We start from the raw sequence: 21,177 nt of genomic DNA on the forward strand, positions 1-21,177 counted from the left end.
GATAGCATAGATTAGTCCTTCAGGTTGCTTCAGATTTTTCTGAAGAGTGATAGGCTTTAGTCCTTGTAAAGTTACAGTATTGCTTTAGTCCTTGTAAAGTTACAGGATTGCTACATGGATGGACGTCTATAGGCCTCAAATGTCTGTGGGCTTAATGGGATGTATACTCTCTTGGGGATTGAACTAGCCTAAAGAATAAAAAGGACAGGCAACTTTCAGGCTAGAAGCCTAACGGTGTCATATGAAGTAGAGTTACTTCTATTTTAGTGGCATTTCTTTTTTCTGGTTAAATTTTAGCCTCAGACTTTTGTTTTAGTTAATTATGGGTAGAAAAAAATGGTCTCTTAGAAACAAAAGTAGAGAAATTTGATTTGGGGCTTCTGTCGGATCAAAGTAAAGCTAGGAAAGATCCTTGGATTATAGGCTGCTGGAGAATGTTTTAGGGACCAAGGTATTAAAGTGATGGCTTTTGTAGGAGAAAATAGTGACTAGAAGGTGTTTTAGGAGCACCAGGATGCTCAAGCAGTTGCTATTCTTTCATCTGAGCAGAGGCATTGTTAGAAAGAAATAAAGAACGGAAATTTTCACATAGGTTCAACATTGGGAGACATACAACAAGGGTTAACTTGACATAGAGTACTGATTATTGAACTTGTGGCTTTGGTGTCTGATCATGACAAAGCAGTGGCAACATGGATTTTGAAAGTCAGAGGGTTGCTGGTTGTAAGTGCCTCATCATCACTCAAATGAGGAGGTTCCTGTGAGCAATAATGTTTGTCTGTGTATATCCTCGCAAGATCTAGGGAAGGTAATTGATAAATGAAGGAAATTGATGTGGAGGTTTGGGGGTCTTACTTTGTTTGTTCCTTATGGAACTTGTTGGTGGATGGTGGAAAGGTGTACTTGGGATGATGGAGTATGGCATCTGCTATAATTGTAATCTTGATGATTGACCACTAGGCACCCATTGATGACATTTGGTCAAGGATAAATAAAACATTCTTTGCTCATCATTGGAATAAGTTATGATATATCATTCTGGAAAATTAGTCATTCTCTGTTCTACCTCCACATAGTTCCAGTGTGTACAAAATCTCACAACCTGTCTCCGTCATTTGAAAAATGATTTACACCCACAGTTATAATTCTTTATGAACTGGTCAGTTCTTCACAGAACTCCACTTTCCATTATTCTTTCCAGCACAAAATTTGTGCTTCATCTTCAAAGTTGACTTTATGCCATTGCTTTCTTATCTTCACTTGCTAATAACATCAGCTATTTGGCTGTATGCTAGTTGTACATCTAGTCTCTTCACCGCCTTTTTTTTGATGGAAATATAATCTCTTCACATTGAAAGCAATTACCAACAAGCTTATTGTTTTTTCATCTCTGAGGGATCTTTGTAGGAGCTGCAGTAAAGCCTTGAGGATTGGCATGAAAAAAATTCAGTCTACTTTAAATGTTGACACACAAAATTGATTGCATTCTTTTCTCTAGTCTTTCAAAAATACGTACAGTACCTTGCAGGCAGGACCTACTCTTCTGATCCACCAATTGGATTACATCAACTTACCTGACTTAAAGGAATTCAAACAAATCTGTCAATTTTTTAAACCTCATTTGTAGAATGTAGCAGAACAAATTTAAGTTACATTCATCGCCTCATTCATTTTGACTTAATTATCACATTGATGCAGCAGTGTGCATGCCTGCATCACACCATGCCACCTTTTTTCAGCTACTCTTTCAGGGAGCGGGTTGTCATTGTCAGCAACAAAAATGTGAAGAGCTTCTCGCCGCATGTGCAAAACTTGTTGCACTTCTTCAGGTTTTCCAATGTCTAGTTGAGAATTCTGTAGACAGTGCAACATGTTCCTCAATATAATGTGTCATACGTGCTATAGTGGTTGGGGCAAATCTTGCTGGGTTTGTGGCTTGGCTTGTACGCTTATAATAAACAGCCAGAAAGTTGCACACTTTCTTTCATTTTGGTTTTGGAAGGCACTGTCAGCATTTCTTGTTGTTTTTAAATGTTTCAGTCATGGTTTTCTTGTTAGAAATTGTCCTTACAAAATTGCCTTCTTTGGATGTAATGATCCTAGGTTAATGTTTATTAAAAGTCAGCATTACATGGAACTCAATGCCCTCTTAGTTTACCTTGACTTGGATCAACCACAGTTTGCAGTATTGGCTATCGTACTTATTTTATTAGAAGCAGCTTTAGTGGGTGCTCTGGTATTCGACAAACATTGGGAAGAGGTAAATATGTGATCTATAAGATTTGAAAATAACAACTTTTAATTTGATAGAGGATTTTATGCCTCCATCCATTGCTATTTGAAATCTGCTGCCTCATCATGGCTACGCAGGATCTTCCATATGACTCTACCGGAGAACTGAAAAGGTTTTGTGCATTTATAAAAGAGAATATGGATATATGCAAGTGGGTTGCTGTAACTGTGATTGTTATTCAGGTATGCAATTTTTTCTTATCCTTAAATTTGTTGAAACTGTTGAAACATAATGTCTCATTCAATGGACATTTGGCATGGATTCATTTGATGGACAATTGGTATTAAGTGCCAACTCGTATGACTAAGATGCAATGCATGAAACCAAGGTTTGCAATATTAGTTTGGCACCTGTACGGGTACCATGTTGGTACATTGACCGTATGGTCGGTTCAACACACCAATAGTATTAGTTCAATATTGGTACGATATGATGCTTGATACAGTGTGGTATGCACCGGTATGGTGAATACTACATGAAATTTTTTGTGACTATTTTGTTAGGTATTTTTTCCTGTTCACAATTTTATGGAGGTTGTCGTTATCATCAATCAAAATTTTGGCAAGCCCATCAAAGAATGCAAATGCCAAGAACAAGCATGAGCTAGATTCCCCAAATTTTGCTCTGACTTCAGTTTGGTACTAATGGTCTTAATTCGGGGATTGGAGTAGTCTAGTTTTAACTTTTTGGTGGTACATAAACACATGCACTTGCAAATGCATGCCCATAATACGCATTCATGCACACTTGCATATGCACATGCATGCAGACATGGATAGACAATACACATAAGAAGAGTGTGCGCAAACACGCAAGCTTGCAGAAAGGTTTACATGCATGCACAAGAGTAAAGGTTTTCAAATTTTATTTGTAATTTAATTGACATGCATTTGTTTGCACGATCTGAGCTAGCCCCCACTTTTTCATGGGGGTGATGATAGGATCAACATGCAGAAAGTGGTACATGCATGCACAAGAGAAAAGGTTTTCAAATTTTATTTGTAATTTAATTAACATGCATTTGTTTGCACTATCTGGGCTAGCCCCCACTTTTTCATAGGGGTGACAATAAGATCGGGTCAGGTCAGATATGGGTCACGTTGGATGCAGGTCGGGTCAAATATTCGTAAACCCAAACTTGATCTATTTTTTAAACATGTCAAAAATTTAGATCTGAATCTGATCTGTTTACTAAATGGCTAACCTGACCCGACCCGCATAAGCTATTTATTAAACAGGTCAAGTTAGGGTAAACGGGTTAAATAGATTAAGTGGGTTTTTAATGGATTAAATGAATTTCAATAGGTTAAACAGGTTAAGCGAGTTAGGCTAAATAGGATAGAAACGAGTCAAGCAGGTTTTACATGAGTTAAACAGAACTTAAGCAGGTTAAATAGCTCGAGTCATGATGCGACTCAATTATTAAACAGGTCAAAGGTCTAAACCTAAATGCGACCCATTTAATAAATAGATCTAGACGGGTTGACCCGTTTATGACCCAAACCTATTTATGCCAAACCTGAACCTACTTCAGCAGGTCAATTGTAGGTCGGGTTGACGGGTTAAGTCATAAATTGCCACCCCTGCTTTTTCCTTTTTCCTACTCTTAAATGTTTATATTGATGTATTAGTGTTTAGGAACTTGCTGCAGACAGGGTGCTATTGAGTGAAGACATCATAAAGCATTGTCTGCAAATTTTACGTTTTGTTACATGTCCTTTTCCATTCTTTGTGCAGGCATTCTCCCTTCTTTTGGCAATGATTTTGCGAGCCATGGTTGCAGCCAGAAGAGTAGACTATGATAGTGATGAAGATTTCGTAGTTATAAGGAGGCCACTTTTAGACCCACAAGGTGGCCCTAGTTATGCTACAACTTCTGTTGGCAGCAAAGGGATTCACTCAGACTTCTTGAGTCCACAAATGAGACAAAAGGTACTTCACTGTTTTAGATTAAACTTTTTTCCTTATTCATCTGGCATTTTCCTAATTATATTATAAGCTCCATCATCTGAAATTTGAATGTAGGGAAGTTAAATGGCCTTCGAACAGTGAAGAGTAACAAGTTGAGGATGTTGAGGTGGATTTATGGAAGACTAATCAGTAAATTAGTAGATTAGAGAAACACTGGGAGTAGCACCGGTAGAGCACAAGTGAAGGAAGATCACTAATATGGGTGGCACATTTGCAGCACTGCCAGAGGAAATCAAAAAATGACCTGGATATCATAGTGAGAAATAATTTAAAGGCAGTTCCTAGTTTATAAGGGTCCAATTAGCAAACCGAGGTTGATGGGATAAGACTCCTTACATTTTATGAATTTTAAATGAGTTGCTCTTGCTTTCTATCTTCCTAAGTTCCCTTGTTCTATATGTCATGTTTGGTCAAGTTTCTGGATTTTGCTGATCAGTTGAGCTAGATTCCCAACCCCTCACCCCCCCAAAAAAACACCACCAAAATTCATCTTCTAAATTTAAATTGATCAGCACTAGCAATTGAAAATATTAGAATAAAATTGGACTAGACATTTCATTTTAGAAGTTAGTAGAAATTTGGAACATGGATCTGTCACTAAAAGATCAGACATGTATATGGATCATAAACATGGTTTCATATAATCCAAAGCAATGCTGGCTTCATATGCTCCATTGAGATATCATGATGCTTAGATAAATGTAGAACAAATGGTTTGTGAGCTCAAGCTGTTGTCTACCTGGCAGTTTATAAGAGTCCATGGCTCCATGCCGTAATGTTAAATAAGATGACAAATACCTGCTCATTGATTTACATGGATAAGACTGCTTATTGCATAAGCAAGGTGACTGGTGCATTTTGATCCTATTTACAACTTTCATTGTTTCTGTTTGATTTGTTAGGTCGTAAGTTGTTGGTTCTTAAGGTATACATAAAGCTAAAAATTGCTACTGGCACTTATTCTAAGACTTCACATTCAACAGTACGTTGTACTTGTTCTTTTCTTCTTAAAATTTCTAATGCTTGTTGATCAGGAAGTTTGAGACCCAACTGGAGATGTTATATTATTCTTGTTCTTGGTGGAAAATACACTTTAAGCCATGAACAGGATTTAGGTTAGAATTTAACCTGAGAAAATCTGGAGCATGTGTATTTTAACGTCAGAGCCCTTTTCAAACCTCAGAAGGGTGTGACTAGATGCCCCTTGTCAAAATGAAGGATCATCCACTATAACTAAGTAATTTGGTTACTTGATGGGAGGGGTTTACATTCTTATTTTCGGCTTTTCAACTTGCTTTTGTTTGAGTATTCCATTAAGAGGCATCTCGTACCTTCATGAGCATTTGAGTGAAAAACTCTTACACACCTTTTCTATATTTATTGATTTTTAAAAAAAAACCCTTACACATGGCATGTGCCAACATGGTTGCTTTATTCTGCAGGTCCACCTAGGAAACTGTGGGCCTTACCCATGTTATATGTATTTGTCATGTTTAGATATTTTTCACCAACTTGAGCATGTGGCCTTAGCGCAGATCTTCCATTAAACATTTTTGCATAATTGAGCTTCAACTCCAATCTAATATGTTCAGTAATTCTTACATTTCACATGATGACATAATTGTAAGCTTCTGTGCCCTTGAAAAAAGGGAAAATCCTTTGAATACTGTGTTGTTTAGTCCGATTAGGACCTGGGAATGCTGTACTCATGGCTACTGTTCCAATGATTTGATGCAAAATGAAAGTGCAAACAGTTTGTCAAGCGCCCGATGGTCCTTGTTCTCATCATATTATTCTTTAAGGGTGATGTCACATGGATGTTGTTGCAACATTTATTCTTTTCTACACACAACAAATATATGAAGCTGTGTTTCTTTATTTATTGCATCTGATATACTCCTCTTTCCTCCTCTTTTTTTTGTTGCGGTATGGATTGAACCAGAGCGAGCTCTCATACAATGGTGTAGATCAGAAGACAGCACTGTCTGCAAGCAGCAACAGTGATAACAGAAAGCAGTGCTCCATCTTGTAAGCAATTGAATACAAACCCGCCAGTGTTTGCAAGCATCTTTTGTCGTTAGAACAGTTTGATCCGTTGTAGTATAATCATTCTCTATATAGCTGGGGAGCTGGGGTCGGCACCTTCCACGGGGCTGTAGCTGTAGATATCATGCTGTTAATATCTTGTCATGCTGTTAAATCGTCATATATTAGTTTCTGGGACCCTATGGTCGGTTGTATCACATGATATGTTTTCAAACATCGATTGGGCCATTGAGGATTTTGCTGTTGATTGGTGTTGTGGCTACTTTGACACTTGTCAGATTCCTCTCTTTGTGCATTAGACTGTAGGCCGCTAGAATTTCTGAGGCAGCGAAATGTAGCTGGCTGTCTCCGGGACCATTGATGCTGTAGTTGTTTCAGGCACCATTTAGAAAATCTCCCGTCTCCTAAAGGATACCACTTGAATGGAAACGGAGATCTTCTTGCAGGTAACGGCAAGCTTTTCATGTGGATGGATCATATCTAAGTTTAGATGGTATCAACCAGCATGTGGATTTTCTGGTGCGACAGTAGGTCTCTGGTATTGCTGCCTTGCATGATTGGTGTTTGCCGAGCCCTCCATTTTCAGTCACAGAAAAAAAGATGCGAAGAAAACATTTTTTTTTCTTCGCTGGCAGCAGTTGATCTAGACAAATGGTCAGGGAAGCAAAGCCTCCAGGGCATGTTACAATATTATCAGAATCATAAGTAGTCTCACAGAGTCTCGTTATCATTCAATAATTAAGTAATCATGATACGTTACAATTCTAGTCAAATCTCCCAGGGAGCTAAGGTACTTTTCTTATAAATTCATCTTTGGCTGGTTTCATATGTGGTTTCACATGGCAGGTGTATTTTCTATATTTTGAAAGTAGATTGGAAGGTAGTTGGTATGTTTGGGAGTTTGAGAATAAGGCTCCGGGTCTGTCGTGCTGTGGTAGATTCTGATTGAAGCTCAGATCCTACTTTGATGTATAACTTTTAGAGTAACAATTTTGATGCAAATTGTTTCGTGATATTGAATGATGATTTAAGAGAACTATGCAAGTTCATGATAATTTATTGACCGCACCAGATACCATGTTCAGCTCATGTATTCTCGCATGACTCCCACGTTGAATTAATACTAAATGAAATGCCGAATGCATGGCAATGATACTAGAATTTTGATGAAATCCTAATTATTGTTAGCACGATTCTGACCTTTAGATTTTTGTTGCAGTGAAAACAGTTTCAGGCATCGGATTGGCAATATTAGCTTCAGATTCCAGACGTCAACCGATCATAAGATGGATCAGCTGGCAATATTAATTAGCTTAGGCCAGCTGAATGGACAGTGGAAAGCTAACCGAGTGTGGGGATGCAGGACGATGAGTAAATACGATGTTCTTTCAATCAGAAATGGTAAATGCGATGTACCGTCCATCAAAAATTCAAACTTCCCCTATAGCTACAGGCTGATTTCCCAGGCCTGTAGAGTCAGGCTCGCATTTTGGCAAGTCGGACCATCCCAAGTGGTGATTGCTTGCTGGCTTATTTCTGAGAAGAGACGAGCACATAAGACCAAGGGAACCTCACCGAGACAGCTTTACATTGCTGCCATGTGTGAGCTTCTGCTAGATACAACAAAATCTATAAAAGCATCTTCGGACGCATCTACAACTTTATTGTTTTTTTCATTCATTCGATGCATCTCAGACATGCTAATACAGAGACCGACAAGGCTGCATCATATTTCACGTGCCGAGGAATCTTCATCTCGGAGACGAATCTGCATGCAAAAATACTATTCTAATAAGGGAACTACAGTATCATAATGGCATGCACCATTTTAATACTAGCATGCCACCAAACATAAAGGCTTTGTGAAGACTAGTTACTCCGTCGCTTCCTCAAATAACTCAAAGCTGTCAAACTTGGGACAAATCTACTGTTGATGCCGTCAGATTAAAGGGAAAAGAAAGGATGCTACATGATCCTTTCTTTTATATTTTCTCAATGGAAAAAAATAAGACGTAAAATCCTCATCATCAGTGATAAGCGCCACACACACACAAATAAAAAACCCTTGGAACAGGACCTGATCTTTTTTTTTTTCTTTTTTTCTTTTGAGTCACACCCAGGATACTGACACGTCAAGATAACTGTAACTCGGTCGATAACACATTTTCTGCTTCAGTTCTGCAGCATCTACTTTTTTGTATCCCTTGTGAGCATCTGTATCACAAGCAAAATAATACCGGATGAGTTAATAAAACCAAGAAAAAGAAATCTAACTAGAAATCATTGGTAGTATCTGTATGATGCGGACTCTTGGAAAGAAATTAAGATCCTAACATAAAATTATAAATAATGCATGTGTGTCACCTTGGAGAGTTGAAGCACAGACCGTTCATTTATGAGTAAAAATCAAATAGCAAACAATGCACATACATTGCAACTTGGGCCTTATATGGATATATATTATGGATTAGACGGCCACTAGTATTAGCAGGGGGGATAACAACAAAAATAGCAAAGACCGTTAGGACAAGAAGAAAAAAAAGAGAGGAGATACGTGCCTCATTTCAATCACCCACAAGTAAAATCTGACAATGCCTCCTCAAACAACTCCTCCAACACCAGACCACCGATATCCTTGCTGAACTCAAAAATTTCCAGCCACATCAATTCTGCCCATTCTCTTCCTGCCATTTCTCTCTTAACCACTCTATCTACCATAAGACTGACGCCACCGGGCCCACCAGGCACAGACTTCTCTTCACCGGAGTACCAATTTCTCACAAGTTCACACACTTTCTGAGTCACCAAATCACCAGCTGGACCATCCTCCCAAGCCCCCCGACATGCTCCAGCCCATGGATATGAAGCCAATATGGCAGTTCGACCAATATCTAGCAATGCTGCATTGACACAATCGAATAGGAGCCTCTGGTTTGACCGCCACACCCTGCACTTAGCTGCTGCTTCTTTCTTATCCAAATATTTGTCCAGTAGCATTGTATTCAAAGGGCTGTCAAGTGAATGCCATCTGGTGAATATCATGTCAGACTTCTCATCACGAAAGCCAGCAGATGACAGCAACTTCTGGACAAGCATAAATCGTTCTTGTTCTTCTTCTACCCTGGGCAGAAGTCTGGAAGGTTTTAGGGGACCTGCCAACATTGTTCCCAACTTGGAGCAGTTGAATGATAAGGAACGAGCAATCGACTCAATCGGTGGAGACCTAGAGAGAGCTTCTGAAGGAAGCAGGAACAGATACCAGTTAGTGTATGGGACTTGAAGATCTGCAGTGGTAGTTATGACTACACTTACGTAGATGTCCAGCAGTATGGCTTTTAGAAGCCTGGGACATTTTATTGTTGACATCATCAACAACTGGTGCTTGTAGAATTGAAACAAGGCTGGGGTGGTCCTGGTTCTCCCTGGAGTTTCCGCATGTCATTGGCTTTTCAAGATAATGAGCCCCCTGATAATGTAAACACCAATTCTAAGTAGGAAATTGGAGAAATAAAAGAAAAATAGCGATATCTAAGAACAAGTATGTGGTAGTTCAACAGGCATTAGAAATTTAATGTGCAGCATTAACAGTTTCCCTCTCCACTGTTTATAAAATAAGGGGAAAAGAACAGCATTGATATGCTGAAAACAAACAAATGCTAAAAAAAAGGACGAAGAAAACGGAACAAAATATGGATGAGTCAGGAAATTACCACCAACCAGCTTTTACTTGTTTATCATTTTTCTAGTATGATTGATTCACAGAAAGATGAACTCCTACCAGACTCAAGATAGTAAAAATCCAATACCTTGGCATTGAAAGTGCCTTGATTTGGTACATCAATAACTGTAGTCAGAGAGAAAGCCCCGCCAGAATTTTTATGTGCACTAAACAGTGCAGTTTGCTTATGTTGATTGTCATTAACAGAAAGTAAAAGACCATTTCTTTTACTATCAACCTCAGCACTACCAGGCTGAAGCCTATCATCACAACCCACCGAAGGAGATGGAATAGATTTCTCCTGACCTTGTGTCTTATTTCTAGAGAAGAACAAACTGGAAACTTTCCCTTTGAAAGATGACCTGCCACTCTTTGACTTAGCAATCTCGTTATGAACAATGGGTTTGCTAATAAAAGCATCAGAAACACCCACATTCAACTCAGTGATTTCATAAGCTGAAGAAGATGGGACAGATCTTGACCTTGACAAATTCCTAGAGGAGAACTCCCCACTACATCCTTCCTTTACCCCGCCTGCAGACAAACAAGGTGATAGTACTTTAAGGTTTTGTTCTCCGTCACATTGCCTGCTGCTCGAAACAGTAAACCCCCAACTATTCTCCTCTTCTTTCTGTACCTCAGGAATGGCAAGCATCTCACCTAGGGTACTTGAGCTTCTCTTTGTTTGTCTTTGTTCTTGATTATTTACATTTGATGCCACCAATGCCCACCTCTCTGAAAGCCGTTTTCTGGCTTCCCTGATTACTGATGACTCAGGTGAATATGATTTTCGACTTACAGATGAGATTGAGTAAGGACTGCCAATGCTATTGACGCGATCCCAAGAGCGCCGTGAAGTTGGGGTGACAGTCTCAGAGTCACTCAAGTTACCACCCTCTTCATCCATGCAGTCACTTTCAGACCTATTGAATGAGCTCTCATCTCCAACAAATCCATTCGATAATACCGAAGACAACAAAGTTTTTTCATCCCTTCGGTTACTGCTTAGGTTTTCTCGCATCTGACGAGTAATCTCCTTGGCTATTTCTCTTGACCCTGCGACTCCATCAGTTCCCAAAGCTTCATAAGAATCTCGGTCCCCAAGCTGTTCTGTTGAAGATGTTGTGAATTTAACTGTATTATTTACATCGTGAAGCTTTCCTGGGCTAGGCTTTAAAACTACTATCCTGGTTGGTTGAGATTGATTATGAGCTTTTGCATGAGAGAAACTAGGGGTCCAATAGTGCTTATTTGCATCACATTTGCTTTCTTCAACAGCTGAGAACAGTTGTTTTTCCACACTTTTGTCACACTTCACCTCACTGTTTTTTGATGGTTTCAGTATAGTTATGCGCTTTGTCTGAGGTGGAGAGATGATCTGGAGTTTGTGTATATGCTTTGAAAACAGGGAATTTGGTTCTTCGAGAAATTTGAGGAATACATCTCTGTTTGAACTCAGAACCTCGAGTGCACCTTGAAACTCCTTCGTCTGAATGAGGTTTTCATCTGTGGCTAAACGCTTTGCTTCAATGAACTTCTGGCGAACAAGAGTCATTCTCTTTTCATATGAGTTCTCATCATATCTTCCTTTCTGTGGTCGCTGATCCTTAATATGACTAATCTTTGATGGTTGCTGCCTGACTTCATATACATCTTTGTATTCATTCTTTTCATGGGGAATTTCACAACGCACTGGATTGTGAAAATACTCATCTTGTTGCCACCGATGACCCCGAAGCGCTCCTGCCATACGGTGTGAATAGTCCTCTTGGAAGCTTTTTTTAACAGTTAAAAATGATGGCTGCACTGGCAAGGAATCAAGCCCCATGAGTCTAGCAACAACATTTGGAGGCTTCTGCTTCAACTCTGTTTCTTTCCACATCTCCTCTTGTATAAGCATCTTCATTGGTGTTCCACCCGAGTTCTTGTTAAAGGAACTTTTCCTTAGTTCACTGGTTCTGTAGTGAAAACATAAATCAGAATACATTATGTGGTTCTTTCTTTACAATTTCAAAACAAGAAAAGAGGCTTCTTCCGTGTCAATAGCAGCTGGATTGTGATTAAGAACTTAAGCAGAAGCCAAATGCCAGTTCCACCAATAAACAAACAACAAAAAATATGATAGGTTGCAGCTATGAAATGGGCATAGAGGAAAGAGATCAGCTAAAAAAAATGCATAAAAAGTGAGAACATCGATGCAACTGGATTTGCAATCCCTAGCCTTTTCTTGTAAGAGAAAAAGGAAAAAAAATTTGCAATCAAAAAGTAAACTTAAGAACAAGAAGAAAGAAACTGCACCGAATCTAATAAAAGCTCCAGCTACCATCCCCCAGGAGGAAGGAAGTTACGCAGGCTGAATTAACACAGATAGCAGAAGAAGATGAAGTACTAGTTTCAAACCTATGTGAATTATATAAAAAAAAAAAGGTAGCATTCTAAACAAAAGGAGGGGAGGAGGTTTGCTTAAGGTTAGATATCTTTGTTCGGACAAGATTCTGCAACGTTGATGACAAATTTTACCACAAGCAGAAACATACTGAAAGCATAATCATCCACCAATGGCTTAATCATTTCTATATGCTTCAAGATGCCTTTTACCTCTCTTAGTAAAGAAAATTGGTAAAACAAAGGTGAAGAATTATGATTTCAAATATTCTATAATGCCTTATGGACAGCACAGAAATTTAAAACAAAGCAATAAAAAAGACACAGATAGTATTGTTTTTAAGGACAGTAAATACCATTGCTATGTGCTTTATCAGTGAGCAGCTTGGTTCCTGCCATGCTGGTACTCAAGTCAAATATGTTGATCATCCTTCCCATACATCCCGGAAATGGCTTCTGCAAATCCTTCCCCCGTCTGTTGTTCACCTCCGCAAGTTTGAATGAAGGAAAGATGAACCCGTCAAAAAAATGATATTTTCCATTGTCTTACGCCCTCAACAAATCATCAGCAGAGAGGAATTAAAATCACCCACCAAAGTTACAGAGCATGACATCCTCACAGATATGACGAAGGGAGATCTGCCCGAGGCACTGCCCTCATGTTACAAGAAGGAAATCGGAACCTAATGAATATAATATTATCACCCTTAATCAAACCGGCTGGCATTTATCATAACGCAGAATAAGAATGCAGAGATTTTGCATTTATAGACAGAGATATCATCATTAAAACATGAGAACAGAAGCGACTATCATTTAAGAATTCCATATTTAACTTCAAAAAGTTTACTGTAACTATTCCTATGGGGAAAAAGGATTTTCAAGTAAAATTTCGTGAGCAAACAAGAAAAAATAGCGGCTTTCATGCTTTAGTTATAAAAATAGCAAAAAATAAAATGGGACATGGGACCATAGATTTTACGATTCGTTGCTGCAAAAAAAGGAAGGAGATACACGAGTAGAGCAAATCTGCCAGAAAAAGAGAAAGGAAACAGTGGGGAAGGTAAAAGAACACTAAAATAATGGATTCAAAAGTGAAGTGGGAGATGCACAAGAACAAAGGATTTAAGGTAACAAAACGTACACCAAAAGCTGCATTTATCGGAAAGATGGTAAAAAGGGGAAAAGAAGATCGCTGCAGAAATGTTATGGCCGAGCTCGGTGCCCATGAGCCCTAAATTCAAAGCAATCAATCAAAATAACAGACGGCACAGCCAAAAGTAGGGTCGAACCTTAGAAAAGTTTCAACCTTTTCATTTCTTTTTTCCTTTTCTTTTTTTGGCAACTTTCAACCCTTTCACAGTATGAAGCGAGGTCAGCCATTCCACGCCCAAAACCGAACAGCAAACACCGAAACCCACCTAAAATAAGCAAAAATGCTGAAAACAAAAAAAAGCGCTTGTTCCACCAAATTGAATCAATCAATCAAAGAGAGAATTTGAGAAGGTTCACCAGAACCCTAGATTTCATCAAAGAAAATAAAACCAAACTCCAAAATCCACTTTTTAAAAAAAAACTGCATTCCGCCAGAGCTCCGGCGATCGAGATCTGGGGACACATTGGGCGGCAAATCGGCTAACCAGACATTTGGAATCTGGCGCCAGAAAAGCAAAAGATCGAAAATAAGCAGCGAAAACTGGTGTTGGAGATCCCTTTCGCACCATTTCTTTTCCTGGAGAAAGCTCCCATCTCGCTTGCTCCGCCGCGGGCGATCGGGACCCCGCAACCACCGTGTCACCGCCGGAATCCGTCGTCTCCGGCGAGGCGTCGAAGCTCTTTTCAGGGGAAGTTTTGGCGAAGGAACATATTCTGGGGCGCGATCGGGGACCGTGGTCTCGCTCAACTCGCTGTGGGGGGAAAGAGGAGCGGGTGGGGAGTGTTCGTGGCAAAGGAGTTCGAGCCCGCCGACCTGGCGGACGTGATGGGAATTTATTCATTTTGGTGTTCTCCCGGTTTCGATTACGAACGGAACGGGCGGCCGAAATGTTAAAAAAAAATTGTTATCGTAAAATTTTTTTAACCTCGGACGTGGCCGAAAAATCAATATATATATATATATAGTGTTTTCTAATGTCAATATAATAATTATATAATTGTAATTTTTCTATTATTTTATTAATTAATATACTTGCACCTGGAAATCCAAGTTACGTCACTTATCTTCTGTGATGGCTTGCTGCAATACATAATACCGTTCCTATGGAAATCCAAGGCCCCTGCGTTGCTGACAAAATACTGTTATTGCAAAAATTAAACAGCATGGGAATGCCGCCCTTTATAATTGGAACTCTCGGTATTTTTTTTACCAAAAAAATTAAAAGATAAAACTTTCCGGAGGGCACCGGGCAACTCCTTCTCTCCTAACCAAATAGTCTCTGGAGTGGTTTGCCATATATGAAGCCACCCAATCTGCTATTCTGTTGGTCTCACAACATACATGCTTTGCGTGAAAGGGCCAATCCATCGTAGGCCACAGGCCGAATATCTTTAAGCAGAGGGTGAAAGTCGCCCACACCACCCTTGATCTACTGAATTCATCTAATAACCATCGCCGAATCTCCCTCCAGCATAACAGTCTTGGCCGGAGAATCCGCCAAGTATACCCCAGGCCAGCCCAAGCCGCTCTCATTCTGGTGTTTTTTTTTAACAATCCTCCAATTGATCCTCTTAAACCTTCTCTTACCTTGTTAGCAAGTTGCTGTATGTTCCCTACCAAGACTCAGAATTTCCAGCTTGTCCATGTGATAGGACTATCGAGAAGCGCTATCGAGAATTTCCAGCCATTTGCTAGTTGTTATGTGAATGTATGCAGGCCCTTGCATGATTGAGCCATGCCTAACCTTCCCAATGTGATGATTGGGTACCACATGCGCACAATATCAAGGTGAGGAGCTTGACCAAATTATCTGGTTATCTTGATTCGCGATGTTCGATATAGCGAGCAGGACCTGTCCCTTGAAAATATACACTGCCAATTGTCGTATAAACAAAATCTTTGAGTATGTAAATAAATGTGAATCTCCATGCTGCCAAAAGCTTCCCTGGAAGTATATTTAGATGGTTTTTTGTTACTTATGAAGCATGTGAAATGCTAAACCACATGCAAATGTTGATAGATTACATGCACAAGACACGAATGCACAAATCAATAACATATAAGATAATTTAAGAAGAACTCAAAAATAAAAGGTAGCTCTTCCTAAAACTTTAAAATTGACTCCTAAAACTTCGAGAGTGACCGTCACAAAACCATAATGTCAGCTTTTGTGTTTTTGGATGCCAAGAATTAAATCTAGTATGCTTGCACCTTACAAAAAGAACTTCTTATTTTAGAAGCATGATTTTCTTTATAATATTTTATTTTTTATTTAAAAAACAGCAACAGGATTGCTACATTTTCATCCAAAGAGGAAAATGATCAGATACAGGAGGGAGAACGAAAGGAAAAGAAGTCAACAAACATGGTCAACAGAGACAGGTCTAAGATCAAAATAATATGTAGACCACTAATATATATATATATATATATATATATATATATATATATATATATATATATATAAATTTCAAACGAAGAATAGTCTACAAGAGCAAGAATTAAAGGAAGAGAAAAAGAGGAAAAATGGTCTTAGGGAAATCAATAATCCATTACTACATGTTAGAGTTTAGACTCTTGTAATAAAGTGGGAGATGGATAGAAGAGAGTCATTTGTCGATGTACCCTTTTTAGCTTATTTTTTCACAAAAATGTAACAAGAAAAATATTTTATCTCAGTGGTTACATTTCTTTGCATTGATGGTTTATTTTAAAAAAAACTGGATATAATCAATTAAAAGACATATCTATTTAACAAAAAATCATGATAAAGCCAACCATGAAACAAAACAACCGAACAACTCGGAGTTTGAAATATATATATATATATATATATATATATATATATATATATATATATATATATATATATATATATATATATATATATATATATATATTGCTTATGCTAGCTTGAAGTTGAAGGTACTCATTAACTTTTACTGTACCTCATCAGGTTAAGTAATTCATACTGTCAAATCGTATATCACATTTAGCCCCACTGCAATCAAGGCACGGATTTGGCATATCCTTTAGATTCCAATAGAGAAGGATGTGTGGCAATAATTGGATATTCCTTCACTCAAGTATGAGGCTCATGCCAGCTGAATTCAATTTCCTAATGGATGGTGGTAGATAGCTTTGGAAGTTGGCAATGGAAGGCTCTCTCCTTTGCAGAGAAAGCAATCTTGTTTCAGTTGGTATTGTCATCTCCTCCCATTTATTCCATGTCTTGTGTGCACATTTCTAGCTAGTTCAGTGTGCAGGCAGCTAGAGAATGAGTTTCAAGCTTTTCTATAGGGCCACTCGACGGATCGAAGAGGATTGCATCTCCTCTCATGGGACGTTGTATGCTCACCTAAACCCTATGGTGGGCTAGATCTTCATTCATTGGAACTTCTTGCCTCAGCTGGTACTCAAACCTAACTCTCTGTGAGCTAAGGTTGTGGCTGCAAGATATCGATTTAATGAATTGCAGACTACAAAATCGCTCTGTTGTCTAGCACCAAATATCTTCGTATGTCTCTCATGTGCAATATGAGTTTATATGGGCTTTCAAACATATATTAGTTTATAAGTTATTTTTGATGGGTCTGTTCATGGTGACAAGGCTACAATTGATTGTGATAAGAGATGAGCAGGGCCACCCTCTCTTTTTTTTTTTTTTTTTTTTTTTTTTTTTGGTACAACAGCAGCTCACTCATGTTGAATATGGGAGAAGTCAGCTAAATCAGAAGAAAGAAGATAACCCAAAATGTGAGGCACCACTGCACAATCAGCCCAGATGAAGCCTCTAGCGTAATGGGCAACGGATGAAGCCACCCAGTCAGCCGCACTGTTCGCCTCTCTATAGATATGTGTAGCTCTATACCAATGACACTCGGTTAAGAGCTTGCGAATGTCGTGTAGCAGCGATCTGAAGCCGGCATCACGACCTCGGCTCCGGATCCACTCAACCATCATGGTCAAGTTATCCTCGAGGAGGATGCAGTCCGCCCCCAGAACCTACCTCGCACAGGTGACTTCCTTCCAGGCCGCTCTGATATTGACTTCGAGAACTGAGGTGTCAAAAATTCTCCGGCCCCAATCGCTATGAGCCTGGCCTCGTGTTCTCTAATAGTGAAGCTACGCGGAATTCGTGGCCACTTGGGTGGGCCTTGATAGTGCGGCTCTCCACTCCATGGCGCAGCAGATTTGGATTAAGCGGGATTCTACCACATTAATATTTACATGCAGAAACGTAGGAAATCCGCTATTAAAGGACATCTTCCAGCGGAAGCGGGCCATCGTCATGTGTATCACGAGAGGAATCAAGCAGCAGCAGAGCCTTTGTTCCAACCGCTCTAAGTAGAGTTTCAACGGGGCATTTCCTCCTTCAGAACTTTGTGGTCTTCGAAGCAAACTATAACAGATCAAGTATGTCAAACAGCGAAAAGATCTCCATCATCCATATCAGGGAAAAACGCTTAGGCCTTCATGCAGTTGAGACTTGAAGAATTGCATGTCATTCTCCTTTTGGCCATTTGTGTTTTTGATATGTTGTGAGCGATGAAGTGTACTCGCATGCATTGGCTCAAAAACATGTCCGACACTTTGAATGGATTTTTCATGAGACTTAAATCTTTCCATTATTTTATCACAGCAAATAGATATGCTCTGAACATCTGGAAAATAACTCATATCAACAGATATACTTTTTCTAAAATAAAACTAAAAATCCATGTCGTTTTTGTTGAGCAAAACCTGAAAAGAAGATATTATATTAATTTTGTTGATATAGAATGTGCTAACAATGGTTATATAAAAACATAGTTTAATTACTTCAATTGGTTTAATTAGATGATATGATTTGGATCTCTGTAGGCCCTATCTCATAAGAATTCTCTGACTATAACAGGCAATGGGCTTTGCAGTCCTTAGCAGTATAGAACATCAACTAGAAAGTTCGGAAGAAATATGGACTCAAATAATACCATGCTAGTTTTAGGGAGTTGCATAATGCCTGACATTTGTCTTGCATAATGCCTGACATTTGTCTCATCAAATAGCAGTCAAAGTGCAAAATAAATCTCACTCATTCTCTACAGACCCCTACCAAATAAGTTGATTATAACAGGCAATGAGCTTTGCAGCCCATAGTAGTTTAGAACATCGACTAGAAAGTTTGGAAGAAATATAGACTCAAATAGCACCATGCTAGTTTTAGGTAATTACATAATGTTTGACATTTGTCTCATCAAGTGGTAGTCACAGTGCAAAAGTTGCACCAACGTAACCTAAAGCTTTTAACTTCAGTCTTCTGATTCTCCTTTTAGCTTCCTCAGTTTCATGTAAAATGCTCTTAGGTTCTGCTTTTCGTCTCACATAACCAAATTTGAAAACATTCATTCAAAAGCTGACCTAGGCAATGCCTTGCACTCTGTCTCAAGAATAGTGTTTCCAACTTAAGTAGTGGAAAGCAGTCAGATCAAAGTGGTCTGAAGCCCATATACTTACTGGATAATCTAACACTGAATTGGGAGAAATTTTTCAGTTTAGATCTACAATGGTTCAACCTCTCCAGTGTTCTATATTCTAGTTATCGTAATCATCACTGACATAAAACTACATATGAGTAATTGGACTACTTCTAAATATCTCTGCTTAACATCATGTCAAGATGCAAAAATGTCATGTGATATACATATGGTCTTTGATTTTTGTAACTTAGCGACCAAAAGAGTAAGATAACATGAAGAGGCTTGTAAATCCTATTATGTAAAGAGCTAATATATTACAAAATTCAACTCTTTGTTTTTCTTTGCTTGGAAAATCGGAAAGGCCATCCTCCAGAGTCTTTCTTACTGCATAAGAAATCTGTAATTACATAATGACCTTCTTCACTCAAACCTGTTGAAGAATGAACTTATATGACTAAAAGTCCCTTGAACTCAACTATTTATAAGGCTATGATGATCATTTGTTTCAGTAGACTGTCGTTGTTAATAGTTAATTGCTTCATCTTATGCTTTGTTTTGTGTTTACTTATTTATTTGAAGTTCTTTGTTTTGTTACATAAAGTGATAAACTCTGTTGCCCAAGCGATTGAGTTAATTGGAAATGTGTTTACACACACAGTTAAAGTGTGCTACTGGGAATTGTAATGCACTTGTTACTAAATGCTGGCATTCCTTGATATCATTGACTGCTAAAGTTTTATTAAAATAATATTTGTGATCAATTATTGGCATTTAATTTCAGGTCCCCAAGGGCTGCAACTGCAAAAGGTGTTGGAAAGATTGACTGGACAATACACTGTTCCAAATGTTTTTATTGGTAAGCAACAAAGTTTTAATTTTTTTTATTGACAATTCGCATTCAACATGGAAAATTATTTTACTTCTACATTGAAATATCTGTAATAGATTCAGTTTTATGCATCATATTTTTAACTCAAGGTCATTGATTTCAATTTGAAAATGTTATGCAGCACCTAGTTCTCAACAGAAATTGTCTCTAAATGGATGAAGATATGCTCATGGTGAACAAACATCAGGTACAAAAGAACTTTGGGGATATGTTGTATTTCTTGAGTCATTGGAATGCTCGTTTTTTGGGGGAAAATTATTTTGATTTATGAAACGTAATGTAACATAACCAGCAACTTAGTTGAAATAGGCCATGTATATGTTTCATTTTCTTACCACCCATGTTGACAAATGAAAACATTTTTCCCATGGTTCTTCTATATTACTTGATTTTGTCATTATGTTTAATTCAAGTTGTCAGTTGTATTGCTGTTAATTGGGGCCTTCTACACATCCATCCTCACTGCAAGAAACAATAAACTTCTATTTGGTCATTTAAATCGAAAGGACATCCATCACAATCAAGGGTTTGATATTCCATAACTCATTGTGAATCCCAAGCAAGTTCCTGAAAGTACTTGGTAGTCATTAGTGCTGCACCGATCTTAGATTACAATGCTATGGTTTTTGCATTTCAGTAATTGTCCTCTCTTCTATGCAGGGGGCAGGCATATCCCTGGCTGCACAGGTACCCAACTTTTCTCTATGTATTTGTTCATATATTTTATACAAGTTTTCGCTACCTACCATCTGGTCTTCCAGGTATTGAGGCAGGCCCCTATCATGTAGGGAGTTAACTTGGCCTGAAATTTGGCACCTATTTGAGATGGGGTCTAGGCCTATATGAGAGCTATACCTGTAACAAATTTTCAGAACTCTTGGTGAATCATAAATTTGATCCCCAAAAACACTCTCATATAGGTAGGGATACCCCTTACTATCAAGCATTAATAAGGTCTCCAGTACTAATTTTTGCCATAAAAGCTTGGAGGAAATTTTAGCAAAACTTGAAAAACATGTAACCCACTGCCATTCAAAAGATTGGCATGTTATCTAAGGTGGCAAAATTCATAACAGTTCAACTGCCATTTAAATTAAGAAAGGTGTTTCTATATCCTGGAAGGCCAACTTAATACATCTCATCATCGTTCTTATACGATGCAGGTACTGCAGAAACTTTACATACAAAAGATAGCATTGTTGTTTTTGGTTTTAATTCACACTCTTTTTGCTGCAGATACTGTAAAACTTCACAAAGGAG

At 38.5% G+C, this 21,177-nt stretch overlaps 2 protein-coding genes across 8 annotated transcripts in view; one reads left to right on the forward strand and one right to left on the reverse strand.

Moving 5' to 3' along the window:
- LOC103711877 (tetraspanin-18-like) overlaps nt 1-6,565 on the forward strand; it is a 10,176-nt gene extending 3,611 nt beyond the window's left edge. The window contains exons 3-6 of one of the 2 annotated variants that reach the window (XM_008798188.4): nt 2,180-2,260; nt 2,371-2,475; nt 4,031-4,225; nt 6,207-6,565. In XM_008798188.4, coding sequence (XP_008796410.1) covers nt 2,180-2,260; nt 2,371-2,475; nt 4,031-4,225; nt 6,207-6,296 — 471 coding nt within the window. In that variant the 3' untranslated portion in view covers nt 6,297-6,565. Of the gene's footprint in view, nt 1-2,179; nt 2,261-2,370; nt 2,476-4,030; nt 4,226-4,318; nt 5,655-6,206 lie in introns of those variants that run through there. The other variant, XM_008798189.4, reaches the window with a different exon arrangement.
- Nucleotides 6,566-7,962: 1,397 nt separating this feature from the next.
- LOC103711875 lies at nt 7,963-14,370 on the reverse strand. 6 transcript variants are annotated; one of them, XM_026806508.2, is made up of 7 exons: nt 14,135-14,370; nt 13,007-13,064; nt 12,770-12,888; nt 10,117-11,986; nt 9,623-9,776; nt 8,869-9,546; nt 7,963-8,524 (listed from the first exon to the last, which is right to left on the reverse strand). In XM_026806508.2, the coding sequence occupies exons 4-6, from the start codon at nt 11,932-11,934 to the stop codon at nt 8,879-8,881; spliced, it is 2,640 nt and encodes an 879-aa protein (XP_026662309.2). In that variant the 5' UTR covers nt 11,935-11,986; nt 12,770-12,888; nt 13,007-13,064; nt 14,135-14,370; the 3' UTR covers nt 7,963-8,524; nt 8,869-8,878. The 6 variants fall into 6 exon arrangements, with proteins under 6 accessions (XP_026662309.2, XP_038970895.1, XP_008796409.2 ...); XM_039114967.1 differs by having other exon boundaries at nt 12,770-12,899; XM_008798187.4 differs by having other exon boundaries at nt 13,007-13,096.
- Nucleotides 14,371-21,177: the final 6,807 nt, after the last annotated feature.

Source organism: Phoenix dactylifera, chromosome 17, assembly GCF_009389715.1.
Source record: "Phoenix dactylifera cultivar Barhee BC4 chromosome 17, palm_55x_up_171113_PBpolish2nd_filt_p, whole genome shotgun sequence".
In the NCBI taxonomy this organism is placed as follows: domain Eukaryota; kingdom Viridiplantae; phylum Streptophyta; class Magnoliopsida; order Arecales; family Arecaceae; genus Phoenix; species Phoenix dactylifera.